At 36.6% G+C, this 22,765-nt stretch overlaps 1 protein-coding gene across 2 annotated transcripts in view; it reads right to left on the minus strand.

Moving 5' to 3' along the window:
• The window catches only part of IPMK (inositol polyphosphate multikinase), a 54,615-nt gene that overhangs the window by 23,273 nt on the left and 8,577 nt on the right, over nt 1–22,765 (minus strand). The window contains exons 2-3 of one of the 2 annotated variants that reach the window (XM_018041615.1): nt 10,654–10,739; nt 5,257–5,353 (exon numbers count right to left, since the gene is read on the minus strand). In XM_018041615.1, the coding sequence (XP_017897104.1) occupies nt 5,257–5,353; nt 10,654–10,739 (183 nt within the window). Of the gene's footprint in view, nt 1–5,256; nt 5,354–10,644; nt 10,740–22,765 lie in introns of both variants that reach the window. The other variant, XM_018041614.1, reaches the window with a different exon arrangement.

Here is a 22,765-nt window from a genome sequence, read left to right on the forward strand (position 1 = left end):
GCAGGCTACAGTCCACGGGGTCGCGAAGAGCTGGACATGACTGAGTGGCTAATACTTGACTAGGCAAATGTGTTTTTATCTTACTTTCAGATTCTTGATATGCTTTATTTGATTTGAATTACCAAATCATATAAAACATATATATATATACACACACATACATATAAATGGCTACATTATTGATTATTAGCCTTAAGTTCATAATCCTTAAATGAAGGCCTACTGAGAGTTGGTTTACTGTATTCTTTTGGTTCTCTAAGTAAAAAGTTGAAATTTTGAGATTCTTATTTCTCTTTCCCTCTAAGTTACTAAAAAAAAAAAAATCAACATCAAAACCTGCTTTAGAGATGCATAGTTAAAAAAAAAAAGGTTATATATCTAGCAGTTTGCCACAGTTCCTTCTGAATAAAATAGGGAAATGAGACATGATGTGGGAACTGAGATTTAAATTGATTTTTTTTTTCAGATTATCATCACTAGAAATAAATTTGAATACTGATTCTCTCTGAAAAAAATGCAAAAGAGCTTAATTCAAAGTAAGTCAATCTCAAGACAGTAACTTAAATGATCAAAGGCATTTTAACTACAGGAGAGCCTCATTTATAAGGCAATGCTACAGATAACAAAGGACACTCAGCCAAAGCCCCTCTGGGTATAGAATGGTACAATAGTTCTCAATTTTTAGGTATATAGAAAATATGTCCCAAAAATCGGATGGACTAAGAATAAGATAGTGTTCTATCTGGAATAGTTTAGGTTCATTTTGACCAAAGTCAAGGAAATAAATTAAACTATATTGATATGATGTTTGGAAAATAATTATGACTGCTATGAGGTAACTTGTAAGGAAAGTAAAAGTTAAAAAACATTTAATATTTTTAAATATTAAAAAATAAAGAAAAGTTGATTTTTTCATATATACATATGAATTAATGCATGTATAAATCATATAGATGATCAAAAATAACAATATTTACTTTTTTTAATTCTTAAAAGCTCTATTTAGTACAACAGATTCTGATGAAGCCAGTCAGTCCGTCAGAGGTCTAAAGACTGACATTTGTGAACTTCAAATCTAAGAGATAATCCATTAAGCTTAGTCTTAATATTTATGTAATAAATAACAGGACATCTACTTTTCATAAATATATGGATCTCATTATAAGAAGTCACACTGACTAGAAGTATAGTTTTCTATGGTTGTAAGAGAGAAATCTGTTACCTATTAATTTATGGAAAATGTATATAGAATTTCTATAGTTCTTTAAATTTTTGAGGTAAAAATCATAAAAAATATCTACCAGGTAGTCCAAAATATACCATTTCATGCTTTTATAAGCAGTCTATTAAGTTAAGACTTATCAGTGGCTGTACCAACAATAAGGTTAATATGCTCAAAATATTTATATATTTCATGCTACTGACGATAGTATGTTTAAGATTACACAAGGTTACTATGAATGAAAAAGCTTTTCTATTTTAAATATATTTTCTATTCAAATATATACAATTAAATATAATTATCATATATAAATTAAATACTTACATTGTTTTCTAATACATTACACATAAAAAAATTCTGCTGCTGGAATACAGTCCTGATACTAAGAAAAAAAAAAAGGCAGAAAATTCCCCAGTAACAAAGGAGAAAAAATAAAAACATTTGAAATATTATGGAAAACTGAAAGATCTGCAAATAACTATAAACAGTAAAGACGAGATAACTATTCCTTTAAAGGAAAGACAAAGGTGAGGACATTTAGAGAGCTGAAGATTTATTCAGATCCTCTTAATGAATATAGATGATATAGATCATTACAACATAGGTTCCAAGTTTCATCACATTCGTTCCCACCCTATCTAGGCATTGGCTACCATCTTCATTTCTGAACCTCCAAAAATGTAAAAAAGGCCGGGTGGTGAAACCCTGCCCATTTATGAAGCCAAATGGAAAAACAGGACGCCTTTCTTCTGCCTTTTACATCAATCATCAGCTATTTCTGAGAGCAACAGAAGCTTGAACTATAAGGAATTATAAATAGAAGAGCCCTTGAGTCTCCAAATGTAGAGTGAAGGGGGAGAAAGGGAACAGCTTATTTTAATCCATGCTTCTTAAAACCTGACTAGCAGTGAGATCCATAAATCTATCAATCAATGAGACTACAGATTACATTTGAGAACTCTCAATTTGCTCAAACCTACTTGAAGATATACTTTTCTATTCCTCCAAATAAATTTTGATGGTACATGTAATTAGGTATCTACGTGCTTATACACAAGTAAAATGAGATTTAACATATATAACTAGCTTCAAATCTTCAAATATAATTGTAACAAATGCTTTACCTTAAAAAAAAACACTAGTCATATTCTAAGGTTTGCTAATGTGATCTTTGTATAACTCTATGACTGTAATTTAAAAACTACTATACTATACACTTTATTTTTTTTACTTTTTTTTTTATACTATACACTTTAAATGGGTGAGATTTATGGTACATAAATTAAAGGTCAATAAAACTGCCATAAAAAATGTAAAAGGTAAAAAACTGTTGGTCAGGACATCCTTACGCTTCCTTTAAGTGACAATAACTTGCTGTGCAAACAGGCAAAACTTTCTATATTTCTATGTTTTACAACTTTGGATTCTAAGAATTATACAAAGTTGTATAACACTTTACCTTGAGATTTCCCTGGTGGAGCAGTGGATAGGAAATCTTCCTGCCAAGGCAGGGGACACGGGTTTGATCCCTGATCTGGGAAGATTCCACATGCTTTCTGAGCAAGTAAGCACGCATGCAGCAACTACTGAAGCCCCAAGCTTTTGCTCCAAAACAAGAGAAGCCACTGCAATGAAAAGCTCATTTACCGCAACTAAAAGTGGCCCCTGCTCACCACAATTACAGAGAAAGCCCACATGCAGTAATCGAAGACCTAGCACAGCCATAAATAAATAAATAAAGATGCTCAAGTAGAAAGACGGGAAAAAGAGTTGAGAAATAAATTATATCAATTTAATACTATGTAAAGTATAGTAATGCAAATCACAGTGTTCTATTAAAATTTAAGAAAATATTTATTTTCATGATCCTGTAGACTAAAGATGTCAAAAAGTTTCCCATCTTATACTTGTTTCATTTACAATCAAAATGATAAAATCAGAAAGATCAAAGCTTAACAATCTCTGTGGTGCAGTTCTACTTCCAGAGCTAAAAACTAGAAAGGAAGGGGGTTCCCTGACTGTCCCGTGGTTAGGATTCAGTGCTTTCACTGCTGTGGCCCAAGTTCAATTCCTGATCAAAGGAACTCCCAGGAAGTTGCAGTGTGGCCAAAAAGAAAAAATATGTTTTTAATTTTAAAAAATAAAATATTTTTCGAAAGATTACAAAGGAATAGGAAATTTCCTAAGCCAATTGTTGGTATTACAGGACCACATCTATTTACATGTATACTTCTTTTTATATTTTCTCCTCTTTTTTCTCATTTTCGTCACCTCATCTTTTCAAGTTAGTAGTACCAACATCTCCATTTATACTCAAATAAGAGTTTCAGAGTTTACAAACCATTTTCACATAAATTACATGCATTTTCACAACTCCACGTGATATTATTTTCAATGTATAGAAGAAAAAGTGGAGCTCCAAAAGGTTAATGAGTTAGAGTAGTTTACAAAATTTAGAAATATCCAACGAAGAAGCCAAGCCTTCTGATTTTAAAGTTACTGATCTTTCTACATTAGCATAGATATCCCTCAGGATTATTTGGTATTGAAAACCAAAAAGGTGTTGATTGCTAGCAAGTCTTTGATTTTTAAATTATTTTAAATTATATAATTCTAGACTATAAAATGTTTCAATTAAAACATTTCTTCTCTTACCCAGATTCTTCTTGTATACTCTCTTTTCAAAATAATGATGCTGTTGGCTCAATTATTTGACCCACTTTTTTTTTTTTTTTTTTTTTTGGTTGTGCCTTGTGACATGCAGCATCTTAGTTCCCTGACCAGGGCTTGAACCTGTGCCCCTTACAGTGGAAGCGTGGAGTCCTAACCACTGACTACCAGAGAATTCTCTCTACCCCTTCTAAATAATTTTTTAAACTTAACATTTAACTAGATACAGATTAGATAAGGAAAAAGGAGGGAAGGGAAGAGGGAAGAAAGGCAAGGAAAGAAAAAAGGAGGGAGAAAAGAAAAAGGGAAAGGGAAGAAGAGGAAAGTGAGAAGAGAAGGGGGAGGAGAGAAGGAGGCAAAGAAAGGAAAAGCAGAGCAGAGCAAAGCTCAAGTCCCTTGCCTCCTCAAATGAAGCACAGAAGAATCCTACAAATCCTGGGGAACCATTGATTTACTATTATCTGAGGATACTCACAAGAGATACTATGATTCCTTAATAATGAAACCTAGCACAAGTAATGACAAAGAACTGAAGGAAAGAACAAGCTCAAACTTGAGTTCCCATCTCCTGTTCTCAAAATGTGGTTCAAGCTCTGTATCCACTAGGAAAAGAACAACAACAAACACACCTTCATTTAATAAGCGTATCATGAACTCCAACACAGATAGGCATTATCAAAATGTCTGGGAGTTGAGCCTATTAATTTGCATTTTAGCAAGACTATGGGTTTTTCTTAAACTCAGTCAAGTCTGAAATTCTTCCCTCATTTATGAATCTTCTTCAATGGTTAGCAGTCATGTTACCAGTTTAACTGACTTTTGTCTGTTCTGTCAAAGGCCTTAATGTGGCAAATACTGCTTCAAGTATTAACTAATATTAAGAGAGAAATTCTGTGCCCTTACATAAAAAATTTTGTCCTCTATAAGAAAATTACCAGTATTTTTTAAAGCATGCAAGTAGGGAATGAAGGAACAAAACAGAAGATATGAAGGAAGTTATATAAAGAAAATTCTTGATTTTTATTTTTTCAAAATGGGAAAAGAAATTGCTCAAAATGTTTGGAAAAAAGAACATCTGATAATTAAGAGTATTAAGTACTAGTGTGTGTATATATATATATACACACATATATATATGTTCATTCAATTGTTTAAGAAATTGGTCATTAATTTGTATATGCTATTTAAGAAACTGGTTATGAAAAGCAAAATATTAATTAGTTTTCTTAATGAATAAGAGAAAGAGTAGTAAGAAAAACACATATATTCTGTTTTTATAATACGAGGCTTAATCTTACTTAAATCTTTTAAAAAGCAATTCTCATGAATTAAGACTAAAAGATGGATTTTAAAGAAAAGATTACCATTTGGTGCAGTAGGAGGTGACCAGATGCCATAATATTTTGGCAAATATTTTTGTAGCTCTAAAAGAATATCATCAGTACAATCAGCAGCAAAAACCTGAAACAAAGAGAAATGGAACATTTCCAAGTTAGTTCCTTGTAATGCTTTCTAACTGCTCCACACATTTCTCAAATAACATAATACAATGAATCATAATTTATCTAGTATGAGTTTTAACTGGAATTTAATAAGTTTAAGTCTGGAATAAGCTAAAAGAAAAAAAAAAGAAAAAAAGAAATCTCTATGTGTCTCCAATGAGAAACTCTGTATTATTTAGAGCATATTCTTGGTTATCTAATTCTAGCCTTTCACTGTCCTTGAACTATTTTACAACCAAGTAAGTTGTAGATAACTCTTAGCAAATGCGAAAGAATTCTTGTCCATAGACAAAGAATAAATTCTGGCCAGAGGAGGATCTGCGCCTCCCTGGAGTCTCAGTGTTAGTAAAGAATCCATCTGTAATGCAGGAGACTTGCAGGACACATGGGTTCAATTTCTGGGTCAGGGAGATCCTATGGAGAAGGAAACGGCAACCCACTCCAATACTTATGCCTGGGAAATTTCGTAGACATAGGAGCCTGGCGGGTTGCAGCCCATGGGGTCACAAAGAGTGAGACACAACTGACCACTTAACAGCAACAGAGGAGGATTACTGACTTCCCTCCAACCTCCCTGGAAAGGGAGAGTTTACAGTGTTCTTATGTACACTCATTTCACCTTCCCTTTATGCCATATAAATTTGTGATTCTTTGACTTTTCTTTTGAACTAGTTTTAATGTCTGCTTAGTTCTTTCTGATACTAAGTAGGGCCCTGTGAGGCTCCTGAGCACAAAGCCTTTCCGTATCCCCTATTTCTTTGATTTTAAGAAAGAGGCTTCATTCAGCCTCCATGACCTTCCCTGAGTTCCAATGGGCAGATGCAAGCAGTTACTAAATAGGAAAGAGAGGTGAAGTGACACCAGGGAGAAACAGTCAAGAGCAGCCTTGCGGGGAGTTCCTGTTTCCCCATCAAGGGATACACACAACATGATCTTTGAGCTGTTTTGACCCCAGACAAGTTTGAACCTGAAAGCCGATGACACTGACTCCTACTTACCTCACCACTAACCCATCAGAAGAATTCAAGCCAGTCACTGCTTTGATCCTTATCTCCTACCCCCACCTCATGTCTGTTAAGACCTTTCCCTATTGCCCAGAGATGGGGGCACAGTTCTTGAGGGGATAGCCTGCTGGGTTCCCTTTTTGCCTGGCAAAGAAATAAAGTCACTTTTTCTCTCTCTTCCATAACTATTTCCATATTTCTGTTTGGCATTGGCACACAAAGTCAATATTTTCGCATCACTTACCTCATTAAATGAGTTTAAACAAAATCTTTAACATGTGTTTATTTTATATCTGTAAGGAAATTGTGATTTTACCTTAAAAAATGTATCATTTAACTCAGTGTAAGTCTAAGTACTGTTCATTTAATTATTTGATTTATAATCAGTAATAATTCTAGAAAACAATATGCAGATATCCTGGAACTAGATTTTTAATTTTTCTTCTAGAAAAGCAGAAAGAAAATATTTTTTGTTTCAGACTCAGAGACTGAGGGAGAGAACTTGTGGTTGTCCAGGAAAGGGTGAGTGAAAAGAATAGTTAGGGAGTTTGGGCTAACAGGTACACACCGTTATATCTACAATGGAAAATCAACAAGGACCTACTGTATAGCACAGCGAAGTCTGCTCAATGTTATGTGGCAGCCTGGATAGGAGGGTAGTTTGGGGAGAATGCATACATGTATATATATGATGAGTCCCTTTGCCGTCCACCTGAAACTATCATAACACTGTTAATCAGCTATACTCCAATACAAAATAAAAGGTTTAATAATAACTTGCAAGACATCTTACTCATTAACTCTTGCCAAATAGGTCTACTAATAATAATGACTAGCAAGACATCTTACCCATTAACTCTTGCCAAATATGGTCTACCTAAGTACTCAAAACCATTTAAGTTTACTCATGTAAAATGCTTATGAAATCTCAGTATCAGAATTCTAATTATATATGTCAAACCACATTCACATCAAGTAGTTATATATGACATAATTCTATTTAATAAACTCAAGTATGGCAGAAACTCACCAAACGTGATATACTGTTATTTTCCAGCTTCCCCTACTGAAATGTGAGCAGAAATGATATCAGTCACTTCCTGGTCAAGGTAATTAAAAGCAGGGTGTACCTTATCAAATCCCTTTGTTCCTGGCACAAAGACATTGAAGACACAGTATTCATGATGACCTAACAAGATGGAGGAGCCAAATACATCTCTATGTGCTTACCTGAAGAAGTCCACGATATAAGTGAAAAGATAAAAGAACTAGAAGAGTAGAAACATAAACTTTCTCTTATGTTAAATATTTTTTTTTAAGTAGTAAGACTGATCTTTACTACAACATGCCAAACAAGATAACCTAAACAACTCTGTACCTAGAAATGTAGGATAAAATATAATATTTTCTTAAATGCATAGCTGAGCTCCCATGATTAAAAAAAGGAAATTCACAGAGATCTAAAATAAAGAGGAAACCCAAAGTACTAAGCTGAGCAGTGATATTTGGGCTCAGAGGTCCACTCTGAAGACCTGAACTAAAGGATCTCTGAACTCAGGATCAGTCCTAGATGAGGACAGAGATACTGAAAGAGGGAGAGTAAAGAATGCTCTGGGTCAAGCTAATACAGAAAAGAACAGCGAATAAACAATATCAGGAATAAAAAGGGAGTCATAATTAAACTAGCATAGCATTTTAAAAAATACTATGAAGAACTTTATCAGGTGGATAATTACATAAAACTATAATCTATATTTTAATACCACATTAACAAAGAAAATCAAAACATTTAAGAAATTGAATCATTAGTTAAAAAATATATCCTTTCCCAGGAACAAATGAAAAGAAAGATGGAAAGGACTTATGGAAGAAAAAGAGACAAGTCAACAGGTTGCTCTGATGAATTTATAGGTAAGTTTTATCAAGTCTAAGGAATAAAATACTTATCTGATACAAATTCTTCCACAGAAAAGAAAAAGGAATGTCCCTCAAAACTCATTTTATGAAGCTAAAGGAAACTTAGTATCAAAACAAAACAAGCACAATATGTGAAGAAAATAATAATCTCATTCATAAGCATAGCTGGAAAAAATCTTATATATGTAACACTAGCAAACAAAACCCAGTAATGCATATTATTAAAAAACAAAAATGACATGTCCAAGTAGGTTTTATTTCAAAAATCAAAGGTAATGTAATATTAGAAATCTGTTATGGCATTTACCAGTGGCTTCCCCAGTAGGTCAGATGGTAAGGAATCTGCCTACAATGCAGGAGACCTGGGTTCAATCCCTGGGTTGGGAAGATCCCCTGGAGAAGGGAATGGCTACCCATTCCTGTGTTCTTGTCTGGAGAATTCCATAGAGGAGAGTATAAAAGCTGGCTTAAAACTCAACTTTCAAAAACTAAAACTGCGGCATTTGGTTCCATCACTATAGGGCAAATAGATGGTGAAAAAGTGGATAAGTGGAAACAGTGGCAGATTTTATTTTCCTGGGTTCAAAAATCACTGTGGACAGTGACTGCAGCCACAAAATTAAAAGACGTTTGCTCCTTGGAAGAAAAGCTATGATAAAGCTAGACAGCATATTAAAAAACAGTTATCACTTTGCCAACAAAGGTCCATCTCAGTCAAAGCTATGGTTTTTCCAGTAGTCATGTGTAAATGTCAGAGGTGGACCATAAAGAAGGCTAAGTGCCAAAGAACTGATGCTTTCGAAATGCAGTGCTGGAGAAGACCCTTGAGAGTCCCCTTGGACAGCAAGGAAGTCAAATCAGTCAATCCTACAGGAAATCAACCCTGAATATTCATTGGAAAGATTGATGCTGAAGCTAAAGCTCCAATCCTCTGGCCACCTGATATGACTCACTGGAAAAGACCCTGATGCTGGGAAAGACTGAGGGCAGGAGGAGAAGGGGGCAACAAAGGATGAGATGGTTGGATGGCATCACTGACTCAACGGACATGAGTCTGAGCAAACTCTGGGAGATAGTGAAGGACAGCAAAGCCTGGTGTGCTATATAGTTCATGGGGTCAAAAGAGTTGGACACAACATAGCAAATGAACAAGGGTATTTACCACATTAACAGGTTAAAAGAGGAAACTCATGATCATTTCAACAGATACAGAAAATCTTTGCCCTCCTGCATTGTCTCTTCCTGGTACAAGAGACTAGGGGGTTGGTGAACAGCTGAGGTCACTTATTTACTTCTCTAGTTTCCTCCTTATTTAAAAACAAAAACAAAACTAACAAGCGTTGATGAGGATATAGAGAAACTGGAATCCTCATATATTAGTGGTGAAAATATAAAATAGGGCAGGCACTTTGGGAAAAACTTTTGACAGTTTCTCAAATAATTAAATGTAGAATTACTATATGACCCAGTTATTCCACTCCATATCCAATTCTAATATCTAAAAGAATTAGAAACAGGTATTCAAACAAATACTGATACATAAATGTTCGTAACAGCCTTATCTAAAAGAGCCAAAAGATAGAAACAATCCAAATGTCCTTCAATGAGTGAATGAATAAACAAAATGTGGTATGTAAATTTAATGAAGTATTACTCAGCCACAAAAAGGAACAAAGTACTAATGCCTACCACAAACTTTAAAAACATGCTTAACAAAAGAAGCTAGCCACAAGAATAACTAAATCCATAGAAAGCAGGTTGGTGGGTGGAAGACATTGGGCTGAGGGAGGAATAGGACACCGTGGCTTAATTGGGTACAGGGTTTTTTGCGTGTGCTGAAAATGTTCTGTTAACTAGATAGAGGCGATGGTTGCAAAACATTGTGAATCTTCTAAAAGTTATTCCTAATAATAAGGTTAATTAAATGTTAACTGTCCACCAACCCTTCCCCGCTACTCTCCTTTGGAGTTTCATAGTACACACTAGCTCACGTTCAAGGCTCTAAGAAATTCTATAGTAAAAAAAAAGTACTTATTTAAACTCAGCATTTCTGAAAAATACAGTCTATCATCTAAGTATTTTTCAAAAATGTAGGTCAAAACCCATCAATCAAAATTAATTCAGTATATCAAAATAAGAATCACTCAAAAATGAAATAGAATAGAAAATATAGAATATGTTAGTAAAGATAAACATTGTATTTTTTTTGAGCTGTTGTTTCAGTCACATACACAGTGTACTAAGAAGACATGTTATCAAACGTATTTCTTACTGAGTCAGCAGCATAAAATTATGAAAAGCACTTTGAATATAACAAAATAAATCTTACCTCACTTACCATATTATAAAATTCCAGCTCTCTTGGACCCCTTGGAGGCGGCTGCAATTGTTTCAAAACTGTGCCATCTGGATGTTGCAGTATACCTACAAAACAAAAATAAGATATTCTAAAATGCTTTAATAGCCAATTTCATAAATTTAACAGTTTCCTTTTACTTATTTCAGAAACTGAAACATTCAAACAACATATTTCAGTGCCTGTTATAGGCAAAGCACCAGGAACACAAATTCTAAATAGCTTCCTTTTGTTGTCTCCAACTGTTATGCCCCTTATAGCCCCCTCAGACTTTGTAATAAATAGAACATATTTAAATTTTTATAGAAATTCTTCAGCAATAGACTTTCCAGGAGATGTTAATTTATAGTTAAATAAGCAAATTGGGCCTCCCTGATAGGTCAGTTGGGTAAAGAATCCACCTGCAATGCAGGAGACCCTGGTTCAATTCCTGAGTCGGGAAGATCCACTGGAAAAGGGATAGGCTACCCACTCCAGTATTCTTGGGCTTCCCTTGTGACTCAGCTGGTAAAGAATCCACCTGCAATGCCCAGGGAGACCTGGGTTTGACCCCTGGGTTGGGAAGATACCCTGGAGAAGGGAAAGGCTACCCACCCCAAATTCTGGACTGGAGAATTCTATGGACTGTATAGTCCATGGGATCGCAAAGAGTCGGACACGGCTGAGTGACCTTCACTTTCAAGAAGCAAATTAAAAGCAGCAGCATAAACTGATCTCACTTTTATAAGCAAACAAAAAAATGTTAACGGTGGTTCTATATGAATTTCCCATTTTTTCATTTTTTTAAGTTTATCTCATCTGTTATAAGAAAGCAACTAAAGTTTTTGCCTGAGTCAGATGCACTGTGTAAAGCTGTACTGATAGCATGAGGGCAACAAGCCAATGTGAAATGTAGGAGCTGAAATCAGGCGCCAAGCCTGGACAAGAAGAGGCACCATTTTACGACATGCCCACTCAGAGGGGAGGCTGGTTTTCATTTATATGTGAAAATTTTAAATTTTCATATATTGACATTTCATAAAATCATGCCAGTTAGAACACAACAGAACTCAAATAAATCTACTTCCAATTTTGATAAAATACACTACTTAAGTTTCTATTTCTTTGGCAAGTGTCATTTTAAGAACAAAAATGCAGAATTTAATCTACAAACTATCAACCTAAAAGATACAGTAACTGAGTTTGTTTAAGTGCTACTTACAGAGTATAAGGAAGGTAAACATTAATTCATATGGGTAAGATTGGTTGGTAAGTAATGAAAAGATTTTGGGACTTCAAAGAACAGTCAACATAGCTGTTCCCAAAGTCTGGGAGAGCCTTCACACCCACGGTAACAAATATTTTCAATGGGCTAATGAATAAAGGCAGATGTAAAAAAGCCCTGGAGCTTCCTGATGGCTCAGTGGTAAACAATCAGCCTGCCAACATAAGAAACACAGGTTCGATCCCTGATCCAGGAAGATCCCACATGCCGCAGGGCAACTAAGCCCCTGCACCATAACTACTGAGCCTCTGTTCTAGAGCCCAGGAGCTGATACTGAGCCTTTATGCCACAAACTATTGAAGCCCACGAGCCCTAGAGCCTGTGCTCCACAAGAGAAGCCATCATAATGAGAAGTGTATGTGCCAAAACTATAGATTAGCCCCCTCTCCGCAACTAGACAAAAGCGTGTGCAGCAACAACAAAAATGCAGAATTTAATCAACAGCCAAAAATAAATATATAAATAAACCTTAAAAATACTTTATTTCAAAAAAAAAATAAAAAAAGGATTGATGAGCTAAATTGGGAGGGAGCAGGGAGCATTCATCAGTGAACAGAGAACTATGAAGCTTCCCCACCTTGAGGCAGATACCTCATCTAGATACAGGTGAGTCTGCCATTAGACAAACATCTTAGCAGGCAAGCAGAAATCAGACTGTAGACAACAGTGTGGAGTAGCAGGATGGATTAGAAACAATAGTCCTCATACAAAAACAGATTGCTTGATCCAGAAATTCTCCCACACTATTCACTCTGAAAAATACCACTCCAGGTTTTCAGAGAAAGAAGCCATGGAGAAGGAGACAGTAATACCAGGCATTCTCCCAGTGAATGAATTATAGGATCTAAAAGTAAACCACTAGTATCTTACACTGCAGCCAAATCCCTCACAGCTGAAAAACAGTCAGGATAAGAAAAGAAACATCTTGGAAGGCTGGGCCAACACCACATGAACTGAATCTAAGAATGCAGCCCAGCACCAGTTCAACTAAATTCTAGAGGGAATATGATTTATCATTCCTCACGCTAAACAGAGGGGAAGGGTTTATACTCTATGTGGAACAAAACAAAACAAAAAATAATATATTCACTTCCCAGGGTTCTTTTCTTTCTTCTCACTGTTATTTTAAATAAGATATCCAAACTTCAATTTAAAAATTGAGACATAACAAAAGAAGGAAGTGTGATGTAAAACCAAAAGAAAACACAGTCAACAGATGATGATACATAGATGAACAAGTACTTATAACTACCAAACAAGGATGTTAAAATAATTATAAGTATGATGCAATAGAAACTATAGGAAAAAATGGATATAAACATTAAATAGATACTTCGGGAGAAATGCAAAGTCTAAAAAAGAACCAAAAGAAATTCTAGAAGTAAAAAGACAGTATCTGAAATACAATTATCAGCAGATGATTAAGAATAGGCAATCGAAAAGACTGATAATAAACTTTAAGGAAGGTCTATAGGAAATATCTAAATTAGTGCAGTGAGAGAAAAAGTATCTAAAAAGAAAAACGGAATAAAGCCCTAGCAGCCTGTAGGATAATATCAAGTATTCTAACAAATACACAGTTGGAGTATCATAAGGAGAAATGAGAATGGGTCAGAAAAATAATTTTGGACTTCCACTTCTACGTAGTATACAAAAAGCTGAAAGAACACCACTCCCATCTTAAAATAAGGAAAAGTTAGATAATCTACAAAATTATAACTTTTCTTGAAACCATTAGCGCACTGAAACTGTAAACTACAAACATATAATCTAACCACTATGATATGCCCAATGGGAGCATTCCCTTGCTTATGGTAGCACACGGCAAGAAGATGGGACTGCCTTACAAGGCAGTAAGAATAATTTAGCTAATATTTTTAACAAACAGTTAACAATAACAAAATACAGGTTAGGGAGAGAATACTGACTTCAAAAAGTTACAAAACACTTGCAACATCTTTTCCAGAAACCCCTCTCCTCTGTCCAAGAAAAAGACTGGAATAAAAGAAAAAAAAAAAAAAAACTGAATAAAAAGATAAAAAGCAACCCTCAAAGGTACAGTCCTTGAGGAAGTAGCCACCATTCCTGTAAGCAGATAGGGCAGGGAGTCCCTGGAGAAAAAGAACCAGGCACAGCTTTCTTGACATAAGAGAAATCATTTTAGGTCTAAGTTGTTTGGGGATCTAAGCCTGGCCACAATGCTTGCCCTTGAACAGGACTCAGTAATTAACAATCTTAAAGGAAGTTGGATGGCATCATCAGTTTAATGGACAAGAGTTTGAGTAAATTCTGGGAGACAGTGAAGGACAGGGAAGCCTGGCATGTTGCAGTTCAGGGTGTCACAAAGTGTCACGACTTAGCAACTGAACAATGAAGTGAAGGATTGCAGGAACAAAGGAAAAGCAGTCAAGAAACAATGTGCGGTGCTCTGCTTAGTCGCTCGCTAGTGTTCCACTCTTTGCGACCCTATGGACGGTAGCCTGCCAGGCTCCTCTGTCCATGGGGATTCTCCAGCCAAGAATACTGGAGTGGGTTGCCATTTCCTCCTCCAGGCGTTCTTCCCAATCCAGGGATCAAACCCAGATCTTCCGCACTGCAGGTGGATTCTTTACCTTCTCAACTGCCAGGGAAGCCCCAAGAAACAATAGTTCAGTGATAAAGTCCTAGTTCCTCCTCAAGTTATATATTATAACAATCTGATACAGATCATAGCTGTTCAGGAACTACACCCCTACTCAAGTGAAGGATGGAATGATGAGGTTTCCTTTTCGAACCTTCTGTGATTTCAATCAACTAAAACTTGGACTCTGTCGATCTCTGCACCAATTCTATACTGAATTCTCTCCTCAAGCCCCTTCATGAATATTCCTTAACTTAAAGTTTCCCCAATTTTACCATTTGGGGAGACACTGCTTTGGGAAAGAGCTCCTTACTTGCTATAGGTAATAAATCCTTCTTCTCCCGATCTTTGACTTGGTTATGTCTTTTGGCTCAACACCCACCAAGAGAAACCCAATTTTTCAGGTAACACGACTACAGGAAAAAACAGTTCCTACCAGAACCTTTTCCCCTGTGAACAAAATTCTAAAACTTCTGGGGTAAGGGCAGTAAATCATGTTGCCCCCAAGGCACAAAGATGGGGAGAATAGTAAGAGGAAAAAAATCCTTAATCCTGGAGGCAAAGAGGGACCAGAAAAGCATGATAAATCCTGACTCCAGAGGTTGTCTATTGCTGGGGGAAGAGAAAGAAACTCACTTGCTAAAGAGTTTGTCTCCCACAAAAAATAAAAAGGAGCATGAGACAGGAGGGAAAAGGGTAGGACACACATGCTAGATAAATGAAGGGGTGCAACCCTTGGGATACAGACTGGCAGGAACCAGCTAAAACTAAGGTGGCTCTGAGAACAGCCCAATCATTGACCTTTAGTTCATTATACCTTCATTGTAATAGGTGGTACAGTTGGTAATGAACCTGTCTGTCAATTCAGGAGACATAAGAGACATGGGTTTGTTCGATCCCTGGGTCGGGAATATCCCCTAGAGAAAGGAATGACAATGCATTCCAATAGTCTTGCCTGGAAAATTCCACAGACAGAGGAGCCTGGTGTGCTACAGGCCATGGGGTCAAAAAAGTCGGACACAACTGAACACATACAACCACAACCAGTACTAAAAGTCACCCCCACTTAAGCTGAGACAGTTAGATCATAAAAGGTCAGAAGGTGGGCAGTGGCCCAAACCCTGGGAAATCCCCACCCTTCCCAGACCTAACAAGAATACTCACCACCCTCATTAGCACATGAAATTACCGAGCCCTTAAAATCCAAGACCCCCCATGCCCTGGGCCAGCTCTCACTTTCTGACATGGTCTGTCACCAATAAGCAACAGCAGTCTACAGATGGAGGAGGGGCATGAATATAGAGAAAAAAAAAAACTTCTGAAGCATGGGTGCAAAGAAGACCTAAAGCAGAGGGCTGGAAAGGAATACTGAGAAAAATCCTCCAGCAAATCACTCTCACTCTAAACATAAGATTACAACAGAGAAATTTCAAGCCCAAGATACACTAGAGGTATATTAGTCTGCTTGTACTTCTGAAACACCAAAGATTGGATGCTTAAACAACACAAATCTATTTTCTCACAGTTATAGAGCTAGAAGGCCCAGATCAAGGTGCCAGGTTCCTTGGAAAGAGCCGTCATTCAGGCCTGTGGACAGCTCCTACCTTCTCACTGTGTCCTCACATGGTGGGGAAACAAGAGTATACGCTCTCATGTCTATTTTTATAAGGACAGTAATCCTATCAGATCAGGCCCCACCTTATGATCTTGTTTAGTTATAATAAGAAAAAGGAATGGCTAAAAGACAAACGGAAAAGCCCTCAAAAATAGAACAAAAGAAAATCGCAGTACCAATACCTCAGGTGAAACAAACACACCCCCTTCCTAGCTATCCCTAATTTGCATAGGGGAGGCGGAGGGTGGGGGAGGAGACAAAACTTATAAAAGAGAGAGACAAGACAGGTTGAAACTCCAATACTCTGGCCACCTGATGCAAAGAACTGACTCACTGGAAAAGATCCTGATGCTAGGAAAGATTGAAGGCAGGAGCAGACGGCAGAGAGGATGAGATGATTGGATGGCATCACTGGCTCAAGGGACATGAGTTTGAGCAAGCTCTGGGAGCTGGTGATAGACAGGGAAGCCATAGGGTCGCAAAGGGTTGGACACGACTGAGCGACTAAACTAACTGAAGATGGGTTGAGGCCTTTCCTCATTAATCTTAAAGGCCTTGTCTCCAAATACAATCATATTGGGAGTTAGTGTTTCAATATATTAATTTTGGAGGGCACAACAGTCAATCTACAACAGAAGGTAACTACAACATAATTCACACTTGGCTCTACTCCTGACTAGACTGGTTCAATCACCAACATTAACAGCCTAGCAGAAGAGGTATATTCATTTCAGGCATAAATACTGTTTGCCTCAGTTACTTCAGTCCTACATATGATATCCAGACTTTAATTAAAAAATCACAAGTCATATAAAAAACTAAGGGAAAAAACACTGCCAAGAGATAATGCAACATACAGAACAGTTTCAGAGATTACACTGATGTTAAAATTATCAAGCTTAAAAAAACCATAATTAATCTATCAAAAACTATAACAGGAAAGGTAAGACATGCATGAAAAGATGAGGAATTTCAGCACAGATAAATTTTGAGTTAAATGGAATATAAGAAATAAAAAACATGGTAAGAGAGATTAAAAACTGCTTTCTATTGGTTTACCAGTAGACATAAAACAAGAGAGGAAGAAATCAGTAAATGTGGGGACAAGGAATCCATAGGGACAGAGGAGCCTGGCAGGCCACAGTCCATAGAGTCACAAAGAGTCAGACATGACTGAAGTGACTTAGCACACACACGCATGCAATTTCTGCATACAACAGAAATTATCCAAATTGAAACACAAAAAGAGAAAAAAAAAACTGCGTGTTTTTTCTATCTGCAGATAGAATAGTCTAGGTAATTTTTAAATTTTTTTTTTTTGGTAACTTTTCCCAGAAATTTCTATAATAAACATATTTTGTTTTCATTAATAGAAAACATACTTGACACAGGAAAACATATACACTAAATAATTACATACTCTGTATAATCTCAATTATGTAACCAAGTTATTAAAAAGACTTTTTTTTAATGACCAAAATGACAATGTCTAAAATGTTCTAAAACTAATAAAAACAAACTGTAGAGCCAGGAAGCCCAGAGAATCATAAATACTATGGGAAAAAAAAAAAAAAACAAACTCCTAGACATTTTAATACAAAACTTAAATATAAAAACAAAAATGGTTAAAAGGATGGATTAAAAAAAGATATACTACTCATAAGAAAGTTGATATGTTAATATTCTTATATATCAAACTACGCTAATGTCATATAGACTTCAAGAAAAGAAATATTGAATGTAAAGGACATACCATAATGGTAAGAAGGTTTCATTAAGACACAATGGTAGCAAAGTTTCAAAATATATGAAACAAAAACTGAAAAGATAAACTCACAATTACTATCTCAACAATTCATAAAAACAAGTATTCAGAACATTAGTAATGATATATAAAACTTTAACAACAGTATCAAACAACTTGACTACACTGACACTAATAGAATACTACGTCCAACAGAATATATATATTTTTTCAGGTATAAATGGAACTTTTACCAAAACTGACCATCTGCTGGACTACAGAAAAAAAAAAATCACACAGAGAATATTCTGACCACAATGGAAGTAATGATAAGACATCTGGGAAAATACCAAATAGACAGAATATAAACACACTTCTAACTAATCCATGGATCAAAATTCACAAGGGAAATTAGGAAACATTTTAACTAGGTAATAATGAAACCAATATATCAAAATTGTGGAATGCAACTAAAAGTACCACATAGTGCTTACAGAAAAATGCATAGTTTTAAATGCTTATATTGCAAAAGAAAGAAGGTTCCAACTTAAGATGCAGGGGGGAAAAGATATTAAAGAAAGACAGGAGCAAAAAAAAAAAAAATCAATGTAATAAAAATGGACAACAGAAAAAAATCAGTGAAATTAAAAGGTTCTCTGAGATCAATAAAACTGATAAACCTCTAGCTAGACAGATCAAGGAAAACAAATAATCATTATTAGAAATAAATGAAAGATGAGATGTCACTACAAATGCTACAAACATTAAAAGCATAAATGAATCATGAACTTCACACCAATAAATTCAACAACTTAGATAGGCGTTTCCCCAGTGGCTCAGTGATAAAGAATTCACCTGTCAATGCAGGAGACAAAGTTCGATCCCTGGTCCAGGAAGATCCCATATGCCACAGAGCAACCTAGCCTGTGTGCCACAACTACTGAGCTTGTACTCTAGAGCCCAGGAATTGCAACTACTGGGCCCATGTGCGGCAGCCACTAAAGCCCATGCACCTAGAGCCCATCCTTTGCGACAAAAGAAGCCACCACAGTAAGAAGCCCACACACCACAACAAAGAGTAGTCTCAGCTCACTGCAACTAGAGAAAAGCCTATGCAGCAATGAAGACCCAGCACAGCCAAAAATAAATAAAAATTATTAAAAAAAAAAAATTTTAAGTATACAAACACCTTTAGACAGAGAATAAAAATTTTAAGTTAATTTATGTATACCAATACTGTGGTCACCTAATGCAAGGAACTGACTCATTTGAAAAGACCCTGATGCTGGGAAAGATTGAAGGTGGGAAGAGAAATGGACGACAGAGGCTGAGATGGTTGGATGGCATCACTGACTCAATGGACATGAGTTTGAGTAAACTCCTGAGTTGGTGATGGACAGGGAGGCCTGGTGTGCTGCAGTCCACGGGGTCTCAAAGAGTCGGACACAACTGAGTGACTGAACTGAACTGAACTGAACTGATGTATACCAAGGGCTTCCTGCATAGCTCAGTTGGTAAGGCATCTGCCTGCAATGCAGGAGACCTGGGTTCAATTCCTGGGTCAGGAAGTTCCCCTGGAGAGGGAAAAGGCAACCCCTTCCAGTATTCTTGCCTGGAGAATCCCATGGACAGAGGAGCCTGTCGGACTACGGCTCATGGGATCGCAAGAGTCAGACACGACTTAGCACTAACGTTTTATGTATACCAAAAACATTGATTTCATATTTGTAAATATACTAAGACAAATGAAGCCAAAATGTGCTCATTAGTAAATTCTATCCAACATTTACAGAAAAAGATACCAGTTTTACCAAGAAAAGTAGGGAACATTTTCCTGCTCACTTTATGAAGCCAGCATATTCATTTTTAAAAACCTCAACAAAGACTTAAAATTGTAGGCAATTATCTCAAATGAATACAGTCACAGAAATCTTTAATAAAAACACTAAGAAAACAAATCCAAACATGCCAACAAATTTGGAAAACTCAGCAGTGGCCACTGGACTCGAAAAGGTCAGTTTTCATTCCAATCCCAAAGAAGGGCAATGCCAAAGAATATTGAAATTACCCCACAATTGCACACATATCACATGCTAGCAAGGTTATTATACTCAAAATCCTCCAAGATAGTCTTCAACAGTAAATGAACCAAGAACTTGCAGATGCACAAGCTGGATTTAGAAAAAGCAGAGGAACCAGAGATCAAATTGCCAACATCCGCTGGATCACAGAAAGAGAAAGAGAATTCCAGAAAAAAAAACATCTAATTCTGCTTCATTGATTATGCTAAAGTCTTTGACTGTGTGGATCACAACAAACTGCAGACAATTCTTAAAGAGATGGGAGTATCAGACCACCTTACCTGCCTCTTAAGAAATCTGTATGAAGGTCAAGAAGCAACAGTTAGAACCCACCATGAACAACACACTGGTTTAAAACTGGGAAAGGAGTGTGTCAGGCTGTATATTGTCACCCTATTTATTTAACTTGTATGCAGAGTACATCATGTGAAATGTCAGGCTGGATAAATCACAAGCTGGAATCAAGATTGCTGGGAGAAATATCAATAACCTCAGATATGCAGATAATACTATTTTAATGGCAGAAAACAAAGAGGAACTACAGAGCCTCCTCATGTAGGTGAAAGAGGAGTGAAAAAGCTGGCTTGAAACTTAACATTCAAAAAACTAAGATCATGGCATCTGCTCTCATCATTTCATGGCATATAGATGGGAAAACAATGGAAACAGTGACAGACTTTATTTTCTTGGGCTCCAAAATCACTGTGGACGGTGACTGCAGCCATGAAATTAAAAGATGCTTGCTCCTAGGAAGAAAAACTATGACAAACCTAGAGAGCATATTAAAAAACAGAGACATTACTTTGTCGACAAAGGTCCCTATAGTCAAAGATATGGTTTTTCCAGTAGTCACGTACATACGTCAGAGTTGGACCATAAAAGAGGGTTGAGTGCTGAAGAATTGATGCTTTTGAACTGTGGTGTTGGAGAAGACTCTGAGAGTCCCTTGGACTGCAAGGAGATCAAATCAGTCAATCCTAAAGGAAATCAATCCTAAATATTCTTTGGAAGGACTGATGCTAAAAGTGAAGCTCCAATACTTTGGCCACCTGATGCTTCCAAAGAGCTGACTCATTGGAAAAGACCCTCATGCTGGGAAAGACAGAAGGCAGAAGAAGGGCATGAGGACAAGATCCTTGGATGGCATCACCAACTCAATGGACATGAGTTTGAGCAAGCTCTGGGAGACAGTGAAGGACAGGGAAGCCTGGAATGTTACAGTCCAAGGGGTTGCAAAGAGTCAGACATGACTGAGCAACTGAACAACAATTTATCACAAACATATAGACCTTAATCCAGGAACGCACAGTTGATTTAAATATTCCAAGATGAATAAATGTATTGATGTTTGGGAAGACAGTTTTCTGAGAAAAAAGGGAGATATGAATATAGAACAGGGAGAAGAACCCTGTGATATTAGATTTTAATTATAGATATGAATATTAATTTTAATTTTTACCAGTAAGAAATTATTTAATTCATTCTGCTGAAAGGACCAATAGTAATAACAATCAAGAAGCAATGAGTATACCTGTTGCCCAGATGTTGATTTTTAGATACGATTTATCCCCAAAGGATGTACCTTTACCTCTCTTCCTTGCTTTTTGCTTCTCTTCATTCTTCCGCTATTCATAAAACCTCCTTAGATAAGCACTTTACCTTCTTGCTTTTCTTTTTCTTTGGGATGGTTTTGTTTGCCACCTTCTACACAATATGACAGACCTCTGTCCATAGTTCTTCAGGCACACTGCTATCTAGATCTAGTCCCTTGAATCTATTCATTACCTCTGTGAATTTATATGGGATTTGATTTAAATTATACTTGGCTGGCCTAGTGTTTTTCCTGGTTTTCTTTAGTTTAAGCCTGACTTTTGCTATGAGAAGCTTATCATCTTAGCCACAGTCAGCTCTAGGTCTTGCTTTTGCTGACCGTATATACAGTTTCTCCATCTTCGGCTACAGAGAATGTAATCAACTTGATTTTGGTATTGACCATTTGGTGATGTCCATGTGTAAAGTATTCTTTTCTGTTCGTGAAAAAGAGTAGAGAGCTGGCTTAAGACTAAATATTAAAACAACTAAGATCATGGAATGGCCCCATTATTGCATGGGAAATAGAAGGGGGAAAGGTGGAAGTATTGACATATTTCCTCTTTTTGGACTCCAAAATCACTGTTGACAGTGACTACAGGCCATGAAATCAGAGGACAATTGCTTCCTGGAAGGAAAGCGATGACAAACCAAAACAGTGTGTTGAAAAACAGAGACATTACTCTTTTGTGATGCTGAAGCTCCAATATTTTGGTCACCTGATGCGAACTGATGACTCATTGAAAAAGTCCCTGATACTGGAAAAGATCGAGGGCAAAAGGAGAAGAGGGCATCAGAGGATGAGATGCCTGGACAGCATTATTGATGCAATAAACATGAATCCAACTGGACAAACTCCAGAAGATGGTGAGGGACAGGGAGGCCTGGCATACTGCAGTCCATGGAGTTGCAGAGTCAGACATGACTGGGCAACTGAACAACAAGCACCCCTAAATGAACTAGGTTCTTGAGAAAATAGTGTCTTATTCTAAGGCTGGGACCCAAAAGGTATAAGATGAACGTGGGACATCTTTTCATGCCACAAAGTGAGAAAATGCTTCAAAATATGGGAACATTAAAAAGACACAGGAGCCAGCTTGAAGAAGCTCCCACTGCCAAAATCTGGGACAACTGAGCATCAAAATTAAGCAGCGACAATAAAGGCTAAGATCCATAGAAG

The sequence above is a fragment of the Capra hircus genome, chromosome 26 (genome assembly GCF_001704415.2).
Source record: "Capra hircus breed San Clemente chromosome 26, ASM170441v1, whole genome shotgun sequence".
NCBI lineage: Eukaryota > Metazoa > Chordata > Mammalia > Artiodactyla > Bovidae > Capra > Capra hircus.